The following is a 20,467-nucleotide window of genomic DNA, read 5'->3' as shown; positions in this document are numbered from 1 at the left end:
CTTACGGCCGCGCCGCGCCGCCCGGCTCTCGGCCTATGGGAGGACGCAGGGCGGGAGGCGGCGGCGCGGATTGGCTGGCTTGCGCCGCACACCGTCGCTCCGCCCCTCCGCGGCTCGGGGGCGGGGCCTGATGCCGTAAAATGGCCGGAGGCGGCGGGGGATTGGTTGGCGGTCGCTTCTGGCGCAGCCGCCGCGGTGCCGCCGAGACGGTGCCCCCGCGTGTGGGGCCGCGTCCTCGCAAGGGCACCTTGGCGCGCCGGGAGCGCAGGGGTGGGGACGCGCGGCGGCGTCGCCTCGGGGCGGGAAGGCGGGAGGCTTCGGTGGTTCGGCGCTTCGCAGGCCCGTGCGGGACGGTCGGGTCCCGGGAGCTGCCTCTGGTGGGGGCGCGGGGGCCGCGCGGTGGGCGCCGCCGACGGGGGCGGAGATCGGAGCCACCGCCCGGGCGCAGGGCGGGGCTGGCACGGACCACGGGCCGGCCGGCGGCGCAGACGTGTGCTGGGGCCGAGCCGCGGGCTTGTGCAACTCCCGAGCGCAGCGTGGATTTATTGCGCTCTCCGGCGCCCTGCGCGGGCCCTGAGCCGCAGGGGGGGTCCGAACCGCAGGGGGTTCGGAGCTGCAGGGGGTCCGAGCCGGAGGGGGGTCCGCGCTGCAGGGGTCCGAACCGCAGGGGTTCGGAGCTGCAGGGGGTCCGAGCCGGAGGGGGTCCGCGCCGCAGGGGGTCCGCGCTGCAGGGGGGTCCGCGCTGCAGGGGTCCGAGCCGCAGGGATCTCAGCCAGGGGCGCTCGGTGCAGGAACGTGGGGAGGGAAGGGTCCGGCCCGGCAGCCGAATGGGATCGGAGTTTGGGAGCTGGGCTTTCCCCGCGGCTTCAGGGGCCGCCGTGAGCAGGACTTCGTGTTAATAACGGTCTCCGCCACGTCAGTACGGAGCGGCGGCGCCTGGGGGCTCAGCCATGATCCCGGGTCCCGGGGTGCAGCCTGGGGTAGCGCTCCTGGCTGGGCGGGGAGCCTGCTTCTCCTCGCCGGCTGCTCCCCCTGCTTGCGCGCGCCCTTTTTCGCGAGTAAGTGGATAAAACCTTTCCGTTCGGAGCAGGCTGTGTGGTCTAATGCTGAAGGACATGGCGGGGTGGGGGGCGGGGAGCAAGAGGTCCAGCTGCGTTATTTCATAAAACCTGAGAAAGCCCTAAAACCGCTACCTGGTCCCTGCATGGACAGAGTATAGAAAGTAAAACATGCCAACGTCGCTGGCTGCGCTGGCTGCCTTGTGTCCCGGGTTGTAGGAGAAAGACTCCTGCCCATCCGAGTTTGGGAGTGACCGTCACACACGGGCTGTGCTCCGCGCCGCGCCTCGGTGTTGACTGGTCGGAGCAGCAGCTGTGGGGGAGACCGATGGCTGCAGCCGGAGTGGGGGAATGCCGCTGCCCCTGCAGGACTTTACTAGTTACCAAGCACAATTAGATACGGCCTTAAGAAACACATATACTGGCAGCAGGTCTTTGGGGAGAAAAGACAATGTACGACCCTGAAGCCGGGCAGCTGGGGATACCTGGCTCGCCCAGGGCGGAAGGCTGCCCCTTCACAGAAGCCGGGCAGCCAGGAACGCCCCGGCAGCCCAGGGCAGAAGGCCACCTGCTTCAGGGAAACCCAGCACCCGGGAACAGCCGGTCAGCTCAGGGTGGAACTTCCCTTAGCCATTATCGCTCCTTTCTGTGAATGTGCTTGTTTAACTATAAACGATACTCCTTGCTTGTCTGCAAGATGGGTAACGTTTGACCTTCATCAGTCCTTCTGTTGGCTCTTGTTTCTATCCAATGAAAGTGAGACTGTGGCGTTGCTCGGGGCAGCCGTCCTTTTCGACTGTGGTCCCCTGCTCCCAGTCGTCCGCAGCTGACTTGTTTGTGCCTGATTCTTCTCTCGTGGCCGACCGGAAGCGGCAGGGGAAAGCGGGCCGTGCTCCGAGCACCCGGATGTCACAGGGTTGGGGTTCGCGGCCGCACACAGCGTGTCCAGGGCAGTGGTATTTATAGGACGGTCGAGTCCCAGGGTGGGTGCCCCTTGCAGGGGATCAGGCAGGCAGATCTGTGATGCCTCACAGGGTCGAAGAAATCTATATGGTAGTAGACTACGTACATTTTTTTCACCTATCAAAATCATTTGGGGCACCTTGGGGGGCTCAATTGTTGGGCGTCTGCCTTTGGCTGGGGTCATGATCCCAGGACCGAGTTGGGCTCCCTGCTTGGTGGGAAGCCTGCTTCTCCCTCTCCCACTCCCCTCTGCTTGTGTCTTTATCTGTTGCTGTCTTTATCTGTCAAGTAAATAAAACGTTAAAAAAAAAAAAAAAACACTGACACGTCACACATTTTCTTCTGGAAATTGGGGTAATAAAGACCGTTTTGTCCATTGGGAAGGACTATTGTGATGACAAGAGGCAACTTTTGAGGCATAGTTACTGGATGAGAACGTGTTCTATAGACAGGTGTGCTGTTTCGTCCGTCTACCCACTTGTACTCCAGCCCAGCACCCGCCTTTCCTTGGTTCCAGTCCAGGAGGCACACGGCAGTCTGACGGCTTCAGCAACTTAAAGGGTGTAGTAGATGAGTAAGCCGAGAAACCCGGGAGTTCAGTGAGAACTGGGGCACTGGCACTCCGAGGCCGGTGCGCCGTCAGAATATGAATGTGTAGTGTCTTGCCAAGTTAACTCTTGGGTCCTACCTGTCACGAGTCCGTCATGCTGCCCCCCAGGCTTGGTGAAAGCTTTTGGATTAGCAGCTTCCGTCCGTCCCATTTTCCTCCAGCCTCACTGTTCCCACACCGTTCTACAGACGTCGCAAAGAAAGTTTCACAGGCAAGGAATCTTCACGTGGCTTGACAATTCCGGAATTTCCTAGTGACTACATGGTGACATGAAGGAAACAAACATCCCTATTTCGCATTCCCTACTGAGAGGAGCAGTTTAGGCCACAACCACCGGAGGACACCAGACCCAGCCACGGGAAGGGGAGAGGAAACTAATCACAGGATGCAAACTGTTGGCCCCAGATGGCTCGCTGCTGGTGTATGGGGAAAACAGGCCAGCACGCTTCGTTATGAGCATAGGCAGCTTTCCGCAGCGCTTGTGTTCTTGGCAGCCTCGGGAAAATGAAGCCCCTGGGGTGGAGGGGATTTCTTGGTTCAAGGTACTTAGGAAACATTTGAATCGGACAAGGTTAATTTTTTTTCTGCAGCTCTTCTGAGAGCCTTTACTTAGCTCACAAAAACTGTGACAGCATGAACAAAGCTTACCCGATTTCCTGAACCACGGAGCCCTTTTGGAAGGAGCGTCTTGGTAGAGCTGGTGGTCCGGGGGCTCCAGTGGCTAGGCGCCCTCCCAGCAAGGGTATGCCCAAGAAAGAAACCGGACCTTCAAATCAGGTGACTATATCCTACCTCCTTTTATTTATTTTTTAAGATTTTATTTATTTGACAGACAGAGATCACAAGGAGGCAGAGAAGCAGGCTCTCTGTCAAGCACAGAGCCTAATGCAGAACTCGATCCCAGGACCCTGAGACCTGAGACCTGAGCCACCCAGGCGCCCCTTCCTACACCCTTTTATTTAGCTGCCTGCCTTTGGCAAGTCTCTAAAAACCCCTAGGCTTCATTTTTTTTGTCTATAAAATTGAAACAGTGTCATGCCATACATGTTGTTGAGTTTCTGTGAGAATTGCCAGGAGTAACAATGGGCAAGGTCCCCGGTGGCCACCAGAGAGCCAGAGACTCAGTTACCTTTCAGTGTCCCCAGGTGCTTTGCTTTTTAATCAGGGAGAGAGTGTAAATATTGCGCCACCGTCAATCCTCCAAGCACTGTTGACTCTGTTCTGAGGACAAAGGGCTGAGATGTTATCCTGTTCCTCTCTGCCCTTGGAGAAAGGTCAGAGGTACCCCAGCTCTCTCTAGGGCCTCATCTCAATATCTCCCCACAACTGTTTGTTTCTGAGTGTGGTGAAAACCATGTTGGGGGGTGCGTATGACAGGGAACGTGGGATGCCTTCACCTTGACCTTCCACTCTCCGGTTGGATTCTTCTTTCCCTCTGGTCTCTTGGCTCAGGGGAAGACCCTGTAGTCAAGCATCCCCTCTAGGGAACCAACTACCTCTCAGGCAACAAGGATTGCCCTGAGCCAGCAAGTCCCCGTGGGTGACTGAGTCTGAGACGATGATCAGTTTGACCTTCACTGCCCCCCCCCCCCCGCACATAACCACCCGTCTTTGCCCCACATTTTCCTTATATAAACCTGGAAATATTCTGGCACTTTGGAGCTAGCCTTTGAGACACAAGGTCACTTTTTTCCGAGCATTGGCCTCGAAAAAACATCCCTTTCTTCTTCCATAGCCACTCGTGTCTCTGCTTTGGATTTTGTCAGTGACGACAGCAGACCTGGCGTGTTTGGGACCCTTGGAGCCAAGCGCTCCTGCACCCCTGTGCCCCGGCTACAATGGCATCAACAGGAATGGAAGCTCCCATCTCTCACTGCAGACTTAGTCCGTGATGGGAGCCAGCCTGCCTTCTCCGCAGCAGCGGGATGGAGCCTGGATGAGCCCTTGGGTTGTGACTGCAAAAGCCTGGAAACTCCTCTGATCTGCCCTGACACTGGCTGAAATTCTCCCTTTGTGAAGAGGAGAGGGAGAGGGGCTGTGTTGACAGAAAAGGAAGCCGTGAGGAGGGGCTTCCCCTGGCTAAACCCAGGACAATTTGCGTGTCAGAAAGAACAGTGCCTACAAGCCATGGAGACTCCTCTTCCCCGTGATCCTCAAGGGAGAACAAAAGGAGCAACAAAAGACCACGGAATGGGAGAACATTCCTGCAAACCATGTATCTGATAAGGGACATGCACCTGAGATATTGAAAGACACTTACAGCCGGTAGCACAGAGACGACCCAGTCAAAGTACGAGCAAAGGACCGAAGAGAGATTTCTCCGAAGATACACACATGGCCACAAAGCTCATGAGAAGATGCTCGTCATGGGCCGCGAGGGAAATGAGGAAGCCGGAAGGAGAAACCGCTTAACACTCCGCAGCAGGGCAGCAAATGGAGCCCAGCCGGTGTCCGCGAGGGGGCAGAGGAAGGGGCCCTCGCGGACCGGAGCGGCGACCCTCGAAGTTCTTCCCACGACCACACGCGTGGCTGCGGCGGCCCCGGCAACCCTCTCCCAGAGCCCCACCCGCGGGGACTGAAAACATGCGGTCACGCAGCCCTGGGGGCCAAGGGCGCACAGCAGCACGGTAGGTAACAGCCAGAAAGTGAAAACAACCCACATGTCGGATCAGCGGACAGAACACACAAGATGTGGAATAATCATACAACGGGATATTGTTATTATGTTGTTGTTGTAGAGATTTTATTTATTTATTTAATTGGCAGAGAGAGAAAGAGAGAGACACAAGCAGGAGGATTGGGGGAGGGAGAAGCAGGCTTCCCGCCCAGCTGTGAGCCCATGCGGGGCTCGATCCCAGGACCCTGGGATCTTAACCTCAGCCAGAGGCAGACACTTAACATCTGAGCCACCCAGACACCCCACAATGAAATATTACTCAGCAATTAAAAGCAACGAGGTCCTGGCACGTGCTACCACAGGGATGGGCCCCGCAAGCACTGTGCTTGTGGGTCCTCGAGGCACTGGGGACCACATGTAGTACGACGCTGCTCGTATGAAATGTCCAGGGCGGGCACACGGAGGGATCCAGTGGATGCTCGGGGGGCTGCTAAGCGCGGGCATGGGTACGCAGCCCGGGAGATGAGAATGCTCCCACATGGGTTGTGGTGACGGCGGTATGGCTCTGTGAATGTGCTCGAAACCATCAAATCGTACACTTTAAAGGGGGAAATTGCAGGCTGTGTGAATGGTATCCAGTAAAGTTATTTTCAAAAACTGAACAGTTAAAAAAGAAAGAAAGAAAGAAAGACCCACAACTTTTAAAAAAATGCACAGGAAAAAAAGCTAATGACATAAAAACCTGAAACTCTGTCATAATTGGTAGGGCACCGGAATCAAACCCACCGGCCAGGGCCGTCTCTTACCAAGAGAGCAACGACCCCCAGCTTCACAGACGAGCTTCTATAGAGCAAAGGCCCTGTGGTGAGCCTGGCCCATGAGGTCGTCTCCACCCAACCTACCCGTCCTTGCCTTCTGGGCTCGGTTATCTCCACCTGACCTGACCCGTCCTTGTATTTGGGCTCTGTTATCAGGGACTGGTCGACTGTATTTTACTGTTTTCCCAGACTTGCTTTTAAGTAAGTTCCTTGGGTGGGTGAGGGGGTCAGGGTCCGTTTAAGTTTTACTGCACAAACAACAAAATGTCTGTTTAACCGAGATGGAGTCGCACCGGCTGAGTGGGCGCCTACAATAATTACCAAAAAAGCACCAACTCTTGGTCACTGAAGGGAAAGAAGCATTTACCTGTGGGAACTATTTCAGACAGTCCTAGGGATGAAGGAAAGCTCTTCTCCTGAGGATAAGTTCAGCGCATAAATACAAAAGACGGTTAGAATTAAAGGACACGGGTGTGCAGTCCCCGAGGAAAGGGCGGGTCCAGAGAAAATGCGCGAGGTAGGCTAAGACCACTCTGCAGCTAGAGGCGACGTGGGTCTTTCCTGGCGTCATTTGCCGCCGGAAAGGGGGATGCACATGGTCTAGGAGGGGTCCAAGAAATCCTCCTGAACGGTCCTGTCGGAGAACAAGAGTACCTCCTGCTCTGATGCCTCCGCCAGGAAGGAGCCACCCCGCCTGGAACCCCAGTCCAGTCAAGCAGGCGGGGAATGAAGGGATTGAAAGAAGGAATCCAAGGAAGGGGGGACCAAGTCACCAGGCGTGTCCTGCACTAGGGCTGCTGGGCCCTGAGCCCCTCCCGCGTGGCCGGCTGTGAGGGCAACCGGACTGGAACTGTTCATGGAGTCACACGCAGAGCTTTACAAGCAGACACACAATTAAGACTAGAAAGAAATAGGTGGGGATACTTTTAATGCTATAGTCTAGTCCAATACATCAAAATATTATTTCAAAATATATTCAGTATAAAAATTATTATTGAAATGTTTTATTTTCTTCTTTCCATACTAAGTCTTCAAAATCTCGTATGTTACACTTATGATTCATCTCCATTCAAATGCTCCATTTTCTTCTTTTTTTTTTAGAGTTTATGTATTTATCTTTTTTAGGGGTCTCTGACGTAGGGAAGACCTTAGGGTTCAAGGCCAATGGCCAAGAAAGAATTTTTTTTAAAGATTTTTGTTTATTTATTTGACAGAGATCACAAGCAGGCGGAGAGGCAGGCAGAGAGAGAGAGGAGGAAACAGGCTCCGCACTGAGCAGAGAGCCCGATGTGGGGCTCGGTCCCAGGACCCTGGGATCATAACTGGAGCTGAAGGCAGAGGCTTTAATCCACTGAGCCACCCAGGTGCCCTCCCAAGAAAGAATTCTTGAGATGTCTTTGATGCAAAAAGGTGGTTTTATTAAAAATAAGCACAGGGGGCGCCTGGGTGGCTCAGTGGGTTAAGCCTCAGCCTTCGCCTCAGGTCATGATCTCAGGGTCCTGGGATCGAGCCCCGCATCGGGCCCTTTGCACGGCAGGGAGCCTGCTTCCCCCCTCTCTCTCTCTGCTTACTTGTGATCCCTCTCTGTCAAATAAATAAATAAAATCTTTTAAAAAATTAAAAAAAACAAATAAGCACAGGGACACGACCCGTGGGCAGAGAGAGCTACACCGGGTTCATGGGGCGTGGCCCCATTACATATTTTCAAGCTCGGAAAGGGTTAAGGATAGCACAGACCTTCAGGTCTTTTGACAACAACGTTTCCAAGATCCTAATGGGGGGGGGCCCTAGCTGTTGTTGGAAAAGGTCATTTATTACTGTTCCGTAAACCCTCAGTCATGAGACCGTCCAGCTGCCAATTAGTGGGTCATATGCTTGGAGGATGGTTGCCAACATGTACTTGGGGGGCAGAAATAAAGGAAGTTTCCAAAGGAATTTTTATGCATTAAAGTAGACTCATAGGATATGGGAGGTCTGGCTGAAACTGGCTTTTGCCCTTAAAAAAGTATTAACATGGAGGCATCTGGGTCCCTAAAGCAAGGTCACTCTGTCTGTTTCAAGAACTTGTCAATGGGCTGTAGGTAGTAAGGACACTTAATACATTTTCTTCTTCCTTTGTCTCCCACATTAGTGTCTGTCCCAGAAAATGGAATGCCCACGTTTTCAATACGTATCACACAGTGGAACAAGCAATAAGATAAACATCAGTGTCTTGTTTTAAAATTCCATAACCCCCGATTCCAGCTAACAAGCCGGAGCACTGTCTGTCGGGACGGAAGTTAGTTCACCCGCCCTTAGCTGCCGCTCGAGACCCAAAGCCAGGCTCGCCGAGGGGGGCTTTCCAGGCCCCGGACTGGCAGAGTTTCTACGTCTGAAATCCTGCTGTTCATGTTAGATCTGGTTTCCTCCCGGGGCTGCGTAGGTGTGTTTCAGATCAGTTCACTACGGTGACTTTGTTTAAACTAAATGATGTTTCCAACAGAGGAAGGATTTGCACGTATTTTGCGTATATAATGTCGGCTTAACATATCTGTCTTGGAGACGAGTTTTCTGCATCACGAACTGTGGTTTCTCCTCCCCACCCCCCGCTCTTTTCTACGCGTGGGTCGTTGTGAGTCTCCCCAGCTTACATCCCAGATTCCTGCCTCTGACCTCCCGGTCCCGGCAATGGTTGCCTCTCTTTTACCTGAAGGACCCGTGGCCACTTCCCACAAGGGCACCTCTTCCCAAGGGGAAGCCCGTGACGGGGAAACTTGAGCTCTTGGGACTGTGTCTAGACTTGAGTTACATGTTCTCCACACGGGATGTCAGTGCCGGAGATTGGGACGTCAGGCGGCCCGTGGCCCGTGTGGCCCGTGTGGCATGAATAGCCCGGGAGCGTGATACTGTCACACGGTGGAGGCAGAGACATTAAAACGCAGAACGAGAGCAGGTTGGGTCTTCAGAAAACTGTCACCCACAGAACTGGTTGACCTCAGCCCGGGTTAGGCTTGTTGACATGGCCTCAAAGGAATGTCCCTGTGGGTCCGGCTGGAATGCGGTCCTAAGTGGCGTATCTGAAAGCTAATATTTGGTTGTCCTTGTCTGTCATCCCTGGCCTAGTTCTACACTTAAAAGGAGAAGGTGCAGCTTTACCGAATTCCCCGTCGGTCAAGTCAATGCCGGCATCACCAAATCATTAACCTGAAGGGAACACTGCCTGTGTTGGCAGTAAGTTTTCTGGATGTTTCCACCAAGGAAGAATCGTCCTGAGTCCTATGTGTGAGTCTGGAGCCCCTCTCCAGGAGCAAGCAGCGTGCCCCGTCGAGTGCAGGAGGCCCCGAGACTTCTGTGAGGTCCCCTTGGTGGAAGGACCCGTTGAGTCCTCACGCTGCTCACGGTGGCCCAGTCAGCCTGAACCCTGGACTTCCCGGTGCCGGACGGCACGCATTTCCCTGCGGTCCCACAGCCGGGGTACCATGTGTTGAAATTGTTTCCTGGCGACGTTTGGGGTGGGTGGGGAGCAGGAGGAAGGGAAACCCAGCTCAGATCGGGGTGGGCTCCCACACTTGTCTCCATGCTGTTCCCCAGTTTTGTGCCGGGAGCTTTGCTGGCTGGTTGTTGACGAGTGCGTCCGGCGTTCAGGTAAACATGGGGACTCTACCAAGCTCATGTTCCAGCAGGACAGGCAGAGAGAGAGAGAGAGAGAGAATCAAGGCAGGTCGCGCCAAGGGCGAGGAGGGAGTCCAGGGACGGACAAGCCCCCGCAGGACTGCACAGGGCAGGCTGCCCTTCGTGTGGGACCGTCAGAGTCTCTCAGAGGCCGGAGCAGCCCTTGCAAGGCCCGGGAAGGGTGTCCCCGGCAGAGGACACAGCAGAGCAGACCAGGGCTGCCTCTGTCCGCCCCTCTGTCCAGGTCACAGCAGGGGGTGTGTGTGAGCAGTGGGGGGTCAGGCACAGGTGTGTGGGGTGAGCAGTGGCCCAGACCCCCAGCCCTGTCCCGTGGCCTCGGGGCCGTGTTCCCTGACCCGCTGGGTGGGAGTGACAAGGGAGCCCCTTCTTAGAGAAGTAAGAGCTGTTGAGAGGGGACACCCGTCCTGCCGGCAGGAGACCAGTGACATCAGAAACCCACCAGCTGGTTCCGACCCAGAAACACAGCTGTGGAGGCGCGGCGGGTTGAGGTCTGTCTCCCCAGATTCACACTTTGAAGGCCTGTGCCTGGCGGGACGGTACTGGGGGCCTTTGGGGGTGATTAGGTTGAGGGGATCATGAAGATGGGCCCCTTACGGGAAGATCCCAGAGCCTTGTGTGACCAGGAAGCAGGTCCCTGCCTGACCCAGAAACCCCGGACCCTCGACTCAGACGTGCCCCTCCTGAAGCATGAGGAAGGCCCCGCCGTCAGCCCCGACTCGAATCAGCTCTGCGGCCCGAAGTGCCCCAGACCCAGGGAAGGAGACCAAGCGCCTCTAGGTTCTCGGGTCCTGCCACGCAGCCTTGTGGGTCAGGCTTGGTAGGATCGTGGTGTGGGTGACTGAGGGGTGGTCCGGGCTCCGGGGGACCAGGGCATGTCCGGGCACCGCACCACCGTGCTGGGGAGCTTGTCTTTCCTGCACGGACTGGAGATTGAGGGAGGCTAGAGCGAGTAGGGCTGCTTCCGTTGCTACCCAGCAAAGTGCTTCTTTCTTTTCTCTGGGCTTTTGGGCTCTGCTGGAAGGTGTTTCCCGGGGCACACACGTGGCTCCCTCCCGCTGACCCAGCAGATGCCATACGTAACCTGCAGGCCAAGGGGTGTCACCATCAAGTGGTCTCAGTGGATGAACCAGGGAGCTGGGCTCTTGGCTACTCTAGGGGCAGGAGGAGGTGCCCCCCACGGCCCATCCACTGGGAGATGGGGGCTGACGAAGGCACAGCCCCCTAGACACACAGATGGAAATGAAGACAGAGGTCCCCAACCGGCTGAGACGCTGGCCGGGGGACAGGAAGCGGGGATCAGGCATGAGGGAGATGGGGACGCCACCAGCTCTCTGCCGACTGCCTCAGCGATGTGGGCTGTCCTAGCTCTGTCTCTACTCGGGCTGCTGGGACAGACGGCCACACCGGAGGCTTCAGCAACAGACACTGACTTATCACTGTTTGGGAGGCGTGGGCAGGGCTGGTTTCTTCTGAGACCTCCCGGCTCGGCCACAAGGCCATCTTCTCATGGTGCGTCCACACCCTTGGCCCTGTGTGTGTGTCTACCTCTGGGTCCACATCCCCCCTTTTTAGAGGGACATCAGCCATCTTGGGTGGGGACCCAGCCCAAGGACCGCATCTTAACTTGACAGCAGCCTCCCTCCAACAGGTCACATGGTGGGTCCTGCGGTCCCTCTAACATGAGAATCTGGGGGGAGGACACACTTGAACCCAACACACTAACAACCCACAGCTTCTCCTGGGTTTTATCCTGACTCATTTCCCATCACCCCCTCCTGTGTCCCGGTTCCTGTAAGTGGGTCTGTGGATGGGGCTGGGCTTTCCGGGAGGCGCGGACGTTGCCTCACCGTCCGGGCTGAGGCCGGAGCCCCTGGGAGGGCGTCGTCCCCGGGAGGCGAGCAGCGGAGACGAGTCTGGTGCAGGGCGGTGGTCGCGGCAGGGCGGGTGTCTCCGCCAGCAGAGCCGCACACGGTGGGGCCTCAGCTCTTTCTGCTTACACGGGCTAGAGCGATTCTCTTGTGTCTAAGTCTCCCCACTGACACACGAGAACGGTGGCGTCTAGCGGAACTTTCCGTGATCATGGACATGGGCCAGAGTCTCTGCCATCCAACGTGGGAGCCCCGGCCTCATGCGGCTGTGGGACACTTGGAAAGGGGCCGGTGCGGCCAGGAACTGAAGTTTGAAGTGTACTTAGTGCTAAGTGTGAGTGTTAATAGCCGAACGTGGGCTGGTGTCCACTCCATTGGACAGCACAGCCTCAACGGCAGGCGGGATGCGCCTGCAGACAGACCAATGACACACGGCGGCCAAGGTCATGGGGGGCTGGGGCCAGGTCAGAGAGCCAGACCTGCGCTGAGAACGGCCATGCTGGAGGTTTCCTTGGACAGAGCATGGTGATAGCGGCATCATTGTCTTTTGATAGAATTTTGAGCTGCAAGGTCGAAAAGGGGTTTGAGAAGTGACGTAGCAGCAGGAAGGCCAGGCAGGAGGTGACCACAGAGGTGGAGGTGAGAGCAGGGACCAGCGGAAGGAGTGAAGACCAGCAGGGAGTGAAGACCCAGGACTGCGAGGGGCGGGAGGCAGGCCCCGGAACAAGGATCTCCGGCTGTAGCCTTCGGAAATGCTGTGTGGGGAAGTGTTGCGACCGAGTTCAGGAATCTGGAGAGGCAAGTGTGTGTCTGCGGGGAGCTGATATGCAGCTCCTGCGGCGGTCAGTGAGCCCCGCAATCACACGGATGGCCTGGGCCCTGTGGGGGGCGCAGGAATGAACTTCGGGGATCCCCCTCACGTCACTGAGGCCACCTAAGCCACCGGAGGACGCCAATGCCCTATTTAGAATCTCATGCGGCCCCCAGCTCAATACCTATTTCTGTGTTAACAAATCACTTTTTGTGCCAGGCCCTGTGCTGAGCCCGGAACAGAAAGAACACTTCTTCATCGGTGTCCTGGGCAGGAGGAAATGCGGACACCCGAGTTACCGACAATGGTTACTCCTGTCATACCGGCTCTCTGGGGAACAATGAGCTCTAGAGAAGATTTATGGACACATGGCCCAAGCTGGCCTGGAAAGGACAGGCAGCGGTGCCTGGGTGGCTCAGTGGTTAAGCCTCTGCCTTCGGATCAGGTCATGATCTCAGGGTCCTGGGATCGAGCCCTGCATCAGGCTCCCTGCTCAGCTGGGAGCCTGCTTCCCCCCAAACCCCCACCCTGCCTGCCTCTCTGCCTACTTGTGATCTGTCAAATAAATAAATAAAATCTTAAAAAAAAAGAATATTAAAAAAAAAAAAAGGATAGGCAGAACCCTGATAATGGAAAGAAACGCTCGTGACCAACAATGCACCCAAGGCAACCTACAACATGTGGCACAGGCAGCCGAGCCGATGGCTGGATATAGACAGAGCTGTGGTTAAAGCAAGTGCGAAGTCCTTTCAGGGACAGAGCTGCCTGGCACCCGGCTGTGCATTCGATGGCATACCCGACCCGCTGTGACTCCATCAGGCCCAGAAGATGGCCAAACTGCCTCTCCATTTTCTGCAGGATGAACAGAGTCATACTGAATTAAAGTTCTCCGGAGAAACGGAGCCAGTGGGAGATATGTTTCCATCTCTAGCTACATCTCTGCATCTATCTATCATTGATCAATCAGTTGATCTATGTGTAGAGGGAGAGGGAGAGACATTCATTTTTAGGAGCCGGCACAGCCATCACGAGGGCCGGCAGGTCCGATGGGCACAAACAGAGCTGCGGGCGGCGCACTAAGCGGGTCTGACAGCTGGAGACTCAGACAGGGTTTCCATGTCGTCTTGGGGAGAATTCCCTCTTCTCTGGGAAACCGTAGTCTTTGCTCTCAAGGTCTTCGTCAGATTGGCTGAGGCCCAGGACATCTGAACTGCTTTACTTGAGTCAACTAATTGTAAGCAGTGATCACATCTGAATAACCGTGAACATTAATCCCATCTAGTCCACCAACGACCAGACCAGAGTATGAGCGGACCCACGGGCACTGCCGTGCGGGGCGCCGTCTTCCCCAACTTACATGGGGGTCCCGGAAGGAATGAAGGCATGAGTCTGGACACCACTGGAACCCTAGGGGTGTGGAAGCCCTCTGGTTTCCTTTCTTCTAAAACGTCAGGAGAGTTGCCTGTTGGGGGCTGTGAGGCCCAAATTCAATATTTTGTCATTAATCATCTCAAGGGTTTAGAGTCTAGATTGTCGCTGCTGCTCATATCAATGCCCGCTGGGCTGATTTTGAACTCTTTCGGATGTCTGCTAGTGGGGGTATCTTGTAGCGAGGCTACACATGTCGTTGGCAGCTCTCGGTGTGGAGTGGATGGTCACACTCCCCACGCAGATGCCACCCGGCAGCGGCAGGGGCCAGCAGCAGCCCGAGGACAGAGCGAGGGGATGGGAGAAGCAAGACCTTACCTGCAGACCCACTGGCGACCACACAGAGTCCGGGAATTACTGTTAGCCTAGAAAAAGATTACATTTCATAAAACCCATGTTTATTCAAAAAAATCTATTCAGAAAGTCTGGAAAGCGTAATAAATATCTGTATAGTGGCCGCCCATCTCAAACATAAAATACAAAGCGTGAACATATTGACCTATAAACACAGACGCGGGCTTGTAAACAAAGTGCCGAGTCGGGTCTGGGTCGGAAGCTCCTCGGGCCACCAGCGGCGGAGGGTCCGTGTCGCCCAAGGCTCTGCCCGGGCTCTGCCAACCCACGCTGGGTGCTCCTCCTTCCTCTCCGCCGGGGAGCTGCGGCGTCCTTTGCACTGGAGAATTTTAAGGGCTCTTGGAGAGGCGAGGGGCAGCGAGGCCGTGTGGAAAGGAAAACAGTGCGAATCAAGCTCATCGTGTGCTTGGGAGAATCCGTCAAGTGTGAGGCCGAAGTCTCACCGCGCCGCCGCAGGAGCAACAGCGTTTCATGACCGACACTGGCTACCATGGAGCACGATCATCGTTTAACACGTCGGACAATCTTCCGGGCATCAACACACACAAGGTTAGGTTAAAATCACGGACAATCTGACCTAAGGATACAGAAGAGACCTCACTCTTGCCCAAATCTGACTTGGGGATGGCATCCGGCAGAGCCCGCCACCCGCCGGGGCGAGACAGGTGTTCCTGTCAAACGGGGGGACTGCAGGGGGGTGAGGCCACAGTGGGCTCCCTGGGGGGACCGCGGGGCGGTGGGGGAGGAGGCCTGAGGGCCAGGGCTCCGTTTTCTCACGAGAGTCTGTGGGGCTGTGATCCGGCGGGGAACAGTTCCATGGTCTGTGGGGCTATTATCCAGAGGGGGATGGTCCTACGGTTTGTGGGGCAATGATCCAGAGGGGGATGGCTCCGCGGTCTGTGGGCTATTATCCGCAGTGTGGATGGTTCCGTGGTCTGTGGGCTCTGATCCAGGAGGGGATGGTTCCATGGTCCATGGGGCTCTGATCCGGAGAGTGGATGGTTCTACGGTCTGTGGGGCTATGACCTACAGGGGGATGGTTCCATCATCTGTGGGACAGCGATCTGACTCCCTGCGGTCTGGCCACCTGTGCGAAGCCCCCAGAGCCTCTCAGGGCTGGCAGGGAGCCCCGCACAGAGGAAGTGAAAGGGGAAGTGACCCTTCCTCCGCACTGATACTGCTCAGAACGCGCAGCCACTGGCTCTTCCACTGAAGACCTGGGAGCTGGGTTTCAGCTCTGGTACCGACTTCTCTAGGCTGACTTTCTGGAAGGGTTTCAAGTGTCGCTGTGTCCTGGAGAAGGTGCGCAAGTGGCGGTATCTGACAGACATTCAAGTCGAGTCGGTTCATCCTGACAGGTGCCTGTGGGGTCTCTGCCACCACCACTGCCACCCCCTGCCCTTGGCTAAGGGCAGGACTTGGTGCGAGGTGAGCCCCCAGGTCGCTCTGTGACTCCCGGAGTGGCAGGTGCCCTGCGTGCCTGGTGACACTGAGTGAGGGGACGAGCAGGGGCGGCGGTGTGCAGAGAGCGCCCTCTGGCCCTTCTCCTCTCCCGGTTGCTCCCGGGCTCCGCAGGCCTGCGTCCCTCCGCTCCGACTCTCTGTGAGCAAACCAGCGGCTCAGCGGCACACCGCGGCGCAGGAGCCCTGGAGCCGTGGCCCCGTAGCGGACGGAAGGTGTGATGACCTCGGTGGCTTCCTGGGAGGGCAAACCCATGACCTAAGGGCCAACCAGTTTTTCCCAAGCTTCTAATCACAGATCAAATAATTCAGATCTGAAACAAAACTGTTGGGAACCAAGCCTTTGTGGCCTTGGGGAAAAGCAATTTCCAGTGAGAAAATACGGGAGCTGCCTCAGGAGGCTTTGTGGGAGGGAAGCCAGTGGCGACCCTGCCCCCATCTTTCCTTCTGGTGGTTCTCGGGCGGCGAGAGAGGCTCACAGAATAAGGAACGCTTCTGAAACGAGGTTACAGTTTCAGGCCCAAGCACACTTGGAACAAGCTAAGCAGTTATGCCCAGGATGCCACATGTTGCTACTGTTTTTGTCTTTTCGAGGTGTGTAGCTGCTTGAGATGGGAACAAAGAATGACGAAACAGGTCTTCCGAGTGAGATTGGCGGAGGACCCCAGGAGCCCCGCGCCCGGCCAAGGGCGGCGGGGAGTCCTGGGCCGGCCTGGAGGCTCCCCCCGTGGGGCTGGGGGAGGACACCGAGGGCCACACGCTCTCTCCTCTCCTGTCTGGCAAGGGCGCCCCACCTGTCCCGGTTTCATTTAAGAAGCGCACAGCCCCTCCCGTGCGCGCCCCTCCCTGTGGGAAACATCAGATGTCCCGGCAACATCAGGTGAAAAACAGAAACACAAACGCAACAACACAAAAGCACAGCTTCTACAAAGTGCATGGTGCCCCGGGTCACCCATCTTCTGGCTCCTCTCCAGGCCCCAGGGTGGCAGCAGGGCCTCCCGTCCCCCTCCTGGCTGCCGTGGGGCCGGGACTGCGCCTGGAAGGGAGGAACAGAGCTCAGGGTTGCCCGGGCTCGCGGGCCTCCTGCGGCCCAGAGAGGGGAAGGCAAACACAGCAAAAACACTGCTTTGGGATGAAAGCACATGGGGCTGACAGAAGACCGCAACCAGCCGACCAGCCGTCGGGCCCATCGCACGCTCTCAGAACCTCTGGGCGGCCTTGACCACCGCTAGAGCCAGGGTGGGGGCGTGGAGCCCCAGCCCTGCAGCCCCGGCCGTCGGGGGACAAGAACACTGGGCAGGGGGCACAGGCTGTCGCTGGCTCCTCCCCAGGGACGTGCCATTCTCGTGAAAAGAGGCCCCCAAAGCAAAGATGCCACCTGTTGGTTCCCGGCCCTTTCCCCATGTGGGTCTGCGACCTGGAGAGGACACCCAGCACCGCAGTCTGGAAGATGGGCAACGGGACGAGGGCTCTTTGGATCAACTGGAGGGGACCTGGCGTCTACTCCCGGGTGCCATGTGCTGACCCCGTCCTCCTGGCAACACCACACCACAGAGGCCAGCCCCTCCCGGGGTCGGGTGGGGGGCCGTGGGGGGAGCTGGTCAGCGCGTCCGCCCACCCGAATCGCGGGGACGTGTGTGTCGGAAACCTGACCCCCTTCCTGGCTTTACCATTGGAAAAAATATCTCTCTGTATAAATATAAGCCGTGATCATAAAAGACCCACAGAGCCCGAAAGAACCCTACAGGCGCTGCTCATGGTGGTGTGCAGTGAAGTGAGTCCGTCGGGCCAGCTCGGGGCAGGGAGGCAGCAGGGTGGGCACAGCGAGGCGCTGAGAGGTCACGGTCTGGATCCATCCAGGCTGAACAAGAGAACGTGGAATGAGCAGAGGCTCCCGGGCCTTCGAGACGGGCACAGTCACCCTGGCAGTGCCCGGGACGGAAGCCCCAGCCGGCGCCGCCAGCCCAGGATGCTCTGCAGGGCCTGCTCGCACTATAGCCTCGTGGACGTGAGTCTCTTCATGCCCCTGCGCTGGGCCAGGCCGGACGACAGCACTGGCTCCAGCCGCGGGGCCTGGGGAGTTCTGTTCAGAGCGAAGTAGGTGGCAGCCATGGCACCCTGGGGAAGGAAGGGAGAGGGCGGGTGACTGTGGTGCCCACCCACTCCCGAGGGGGGCGGCCTCCGGATGCCTCTGGACCTCGGTCTCCCCACCACGGCGCCCGGAGCTGGCAGGGTCCCGTGTGCTCCGGGCCTCCTGAATAAAAGCGGTTTTGCTCTCTGACCATCCCACACCTGCCTTCAACTGTGTGTGTGGCCGGGGGGGGTCTCCGGGAGCCTCCGGATGAGATCGCAGGATCCCGGCCCTATGTTACCTTACCACACTAGCCAGATTTTAGAAGACGGGCTTTACCCTCCAAGGACTGAGACCCGGGAGTGATGTGGCCTTGGTCCTCCCCACAAAGCTCCGAGCAGCCTCCGCCAAGCACACGAGGCAGAAAGCACTTGTGCTGGCAGTGTAGACCCTCCAGTCCTCGGGACGTCTGTGAGTCCATCTACACGGCACCACAGGTGCAGGTGCACCACGACAGAGGTGGGCAGGGACCATTGCCTGGCTACGGTCGGGTCTGAGGACGCCTGGCTTTGGTGACGCTGACCACAGTTGTACCGCATGGTTAGACCTTGTGAGGCTGGGACCGTCGGGCGGCGAGGGTGCACCCAGATCCGTTCATTTCCTGCTACTCTGTTGCTGAAAACCTTGGGATCCCTGGGACTGAGACCGTCTCCCTGATGGCAGGTGTGTCCTGATCTCTGTTCCCTCGATAGCCCTGTGTTCCGTTAGGGGCTTCGCATGTCAGAATGCTCTAGAGCAAGCTGTCTAGCCACATTTCATGAGGCTGTGCCCTGGGAAGTGCCTCAGGAAAATGAAGTGAGACATATGCGGTGTGTGACGGGGGTGGCAGACCCTTGCCCTCAGGCCCAGTGCAGGGCCCCTGCTCCCACGGACCGGCTTCTCCAGCTGCCCCTGGCCACTTGCCGGCTGTATGCGTCATGGACATGGAGCACATGTCTGTGCACCACCAGGGGATTCGAGGAGGAGCGGCAGAGATGTCTGGCTCTGGAAGCCTCCAGCCCTCATGGTCTGGGCCCCTGCGCAGAAGTCCGTAGACCTCCGCTCTAGAACCCAGGGCTCTGGAGACTGGAATTGGTGCCGATGTGCGACTCCCCCCACCTCTCTCTCCCCCCCCCTCCCTCCTGCCCCATCTGTCTGTCAGTCTGTCTCTCCTACTTCCTGTCTCCCTCTCTCCTTCTGTGTCTCTGTCCCAAACATGTACATGTGCCTGCCACACACATGCACACGCACATGCACACACACACAGGCACACAATGAAGCTGCTCAAGATTGTTACCAGAAGCTGTAACTCACTCGGAGTTTCGCGTGTGATTGCTTGTATGTGTACAAATGTGTAGAACTAAATAAATTAGGGAGACCTGTTTGTGCCTCTTACTGGTTCCCCATCTGGTTCTCATCTCACGGTTACTTTTGGTTAATTGTGGGGGATCAGGGCAACTTTCCTGAACCCCCCACCCCCAGCATCCCGCTCTTATGGCTCCCGGTCCGCACCTTCACCAGGTGGACGTCCTGTCTGCTGAGCTGGCTCTGGGACAGGTACTCTCTGTTCACGATCCACGGGTGTTTCAGGACTTGAACTGCCGTCAGGCGCTGATGAGGGTCTACGTGGAGCATCTTGGACACGACATCCTGTAAGGGATGACAGCAGAAGCTGATCCAAAGAGCCTCCTGAGCCAAATTCCTTCATTCCTTCCCACGGCAAAGCCTCACCATTGTTCTAACTGATTCTCTGCCCTGATAGGGGAGGGGGAGTCCAAAGTTTACTTTCAGCTTTAAAAGTACATGAATGATTTTTGAATTTTAATGATCATCACCTTGATGGCTCGCCTCAGGTTTTTATCATACTAAAGGTTTGATATGCAAAGAGAAATCAAATGTAGACATGTTGGACGGTGCATGTAATTTACCAAACTACTCTTTTAGTAAAAATGATACCTTTCCAAAGGGAGAAGCCAGAGAACGACTAGCCACAGATATAAGCAGCGATGACAGTGCATGTGGTGACATTTTTACCAGCACAGGCCACGGACATTTGCTACAAATCAGCACCAGCCACAGAACTGTCCGTCTGGAGCCACTACGTGGGTCCAACGGGCTCATGTCCCATAGGGATGATTTTCTTATGTGACCTAAGATAATCACAATAAAGATTCCTAGGACTGTGACTTGAAGACAAAGCTTCCCTTCATGTTCACTCGTGGCACTGTACGCACACGTGTGTGCACACGCACGCGCACACACAGTTACAAGTATGATGTGCATCTCCACGGCGTTCGCAATGCTCTCTGCACATGCGTTGTGCGCCCTTTCTTAAGAGTCATCGGGATTGGGGCGCCTGGGTGGCTCAGTGGGTTAAGACACTGCCTTCGGCTCAGGTCATGATCTCAGGGTCCTGGAATCGAGTCCTGCATCCGGCTCTCTGCTCAGTGGGGAGCCTGCTCCCCCCTCCCCCGCCTGCCTCTCTGCCTACTTGTGATCTCTGTCAAATAAATAAATAAAATCTTTAAAAAAAAAAAAAAAGAGTCATCGAGATTGTCCTTGGGGGAAAGTGTGTCACTGTCCCCGTTTTGCAGATGAAGACTCTTGACATTTACAGTGATAAAACAACTGCCCAAGGAAGACCCATGAGAATCTGTGCTTTCCTACTAGCCTGCTCACCCTCCTCTAGCATTTCTGC

General features: G+C 56.6%; 2 protein-coding genes and 1 long non-coding RNA gene across 10 annotated transcripts in view; 1 reads left to right on the top strand and 2 right to left on the bottom strand.

Moving 5' to 3' along the window:
- Position 1: 1 nt before the first annotated feature.
- On the bottom strand, positions 2–952 carry LOC131833318 (proline-rich protein 2-like). The gene is made up of 2 exons (XM_059176431.1): positions 924–952; positions 2–725 (listed from the first exon to the last, which is right to left on the bottom strand). The coding sequence occupies exons 1-2, from the start codon at positions 950–952 to the stop codon at positions 2–4; spliced, it is 753 nt and encodes a 250-aa protein (XP_059032414.1).
- A 7,910-nt stretch (positions 953–8,862) lies between these two features.
- On the top strand, positions 8,863–13,329 carry LOC131833370 (uncharacterized). Its single transcript, XR_009354426.1, has 2 exons — positions 8,863–9,690; positions 12,637–13,329. It is a non-coding gene; the product is annotated as an uncharacterized LOC131833370 (long non-coding RNA).
- Positions 13,330–14,221: 892 nt separating this feature from the next.
- The window catches only part of RPS6KA2 (ribosomal protein S6 kinase A2), a 292,155-nt gene continuing 285,909 nt past the window's right edge, over positions 14,222–20,467 (bottom strand). For all 8 annotated transcript variants that reach the window (XM_059176553.1, XM_059176557.1, XM_059176554.1 and 5 more), the window contains 2 exons: positions 19,282–19,419; positions 14,222–17,777 (listed from right to left, as the gene is read on the bottom strand). In XM_059176553.1, the coding sequence (XP_059032536.1) occupies positions 17,652–17,777; positions 19,282–19,419 (264 nt within the window). In that variant the 3' untranslated portion in view covers positions 14,222–17,651. The remainder of the gene's footprint in view (positions 17,778–19,281; positions 19,420–20,467) is intronic.

Source organism: Mustela lutreola, chromosome 6, assembly GCF_030435805.1.
Source record: "Mustela lutreola isolate mMusLut2 chromosome 6, mMusLut2.pri, whole genome shotgun sequence".
NCBI classification, from domain to species: domain Eukaryota; kingdom Metazoa; phylum Chordata; class Mammalia; order Carnivora; family Mustelidae; genus Mustela; species Mustela lutreola.
The sequence above is the reverse complement of the archived record's forward strand: the minus strand, read 5'-3'. Positions and strand labels throughout refer to the sequence as shown.

Excerpts from the sequence above, each read along its gene's own strand:
- LOC131833318 (XM_059176431.1), bottom strand. The coding sequence starts at position 952 with ATGGCTGAGCCCCCAGGCGCCGCCGCTCC. Across the intron at positions 726-923 it reads CCCCCAGGCGCCGCCGCTCC|CGCGGACCCCCTGCGGCGCG; the intron begins GTACTGACGTGG and ends ACCCCCCTGCAG.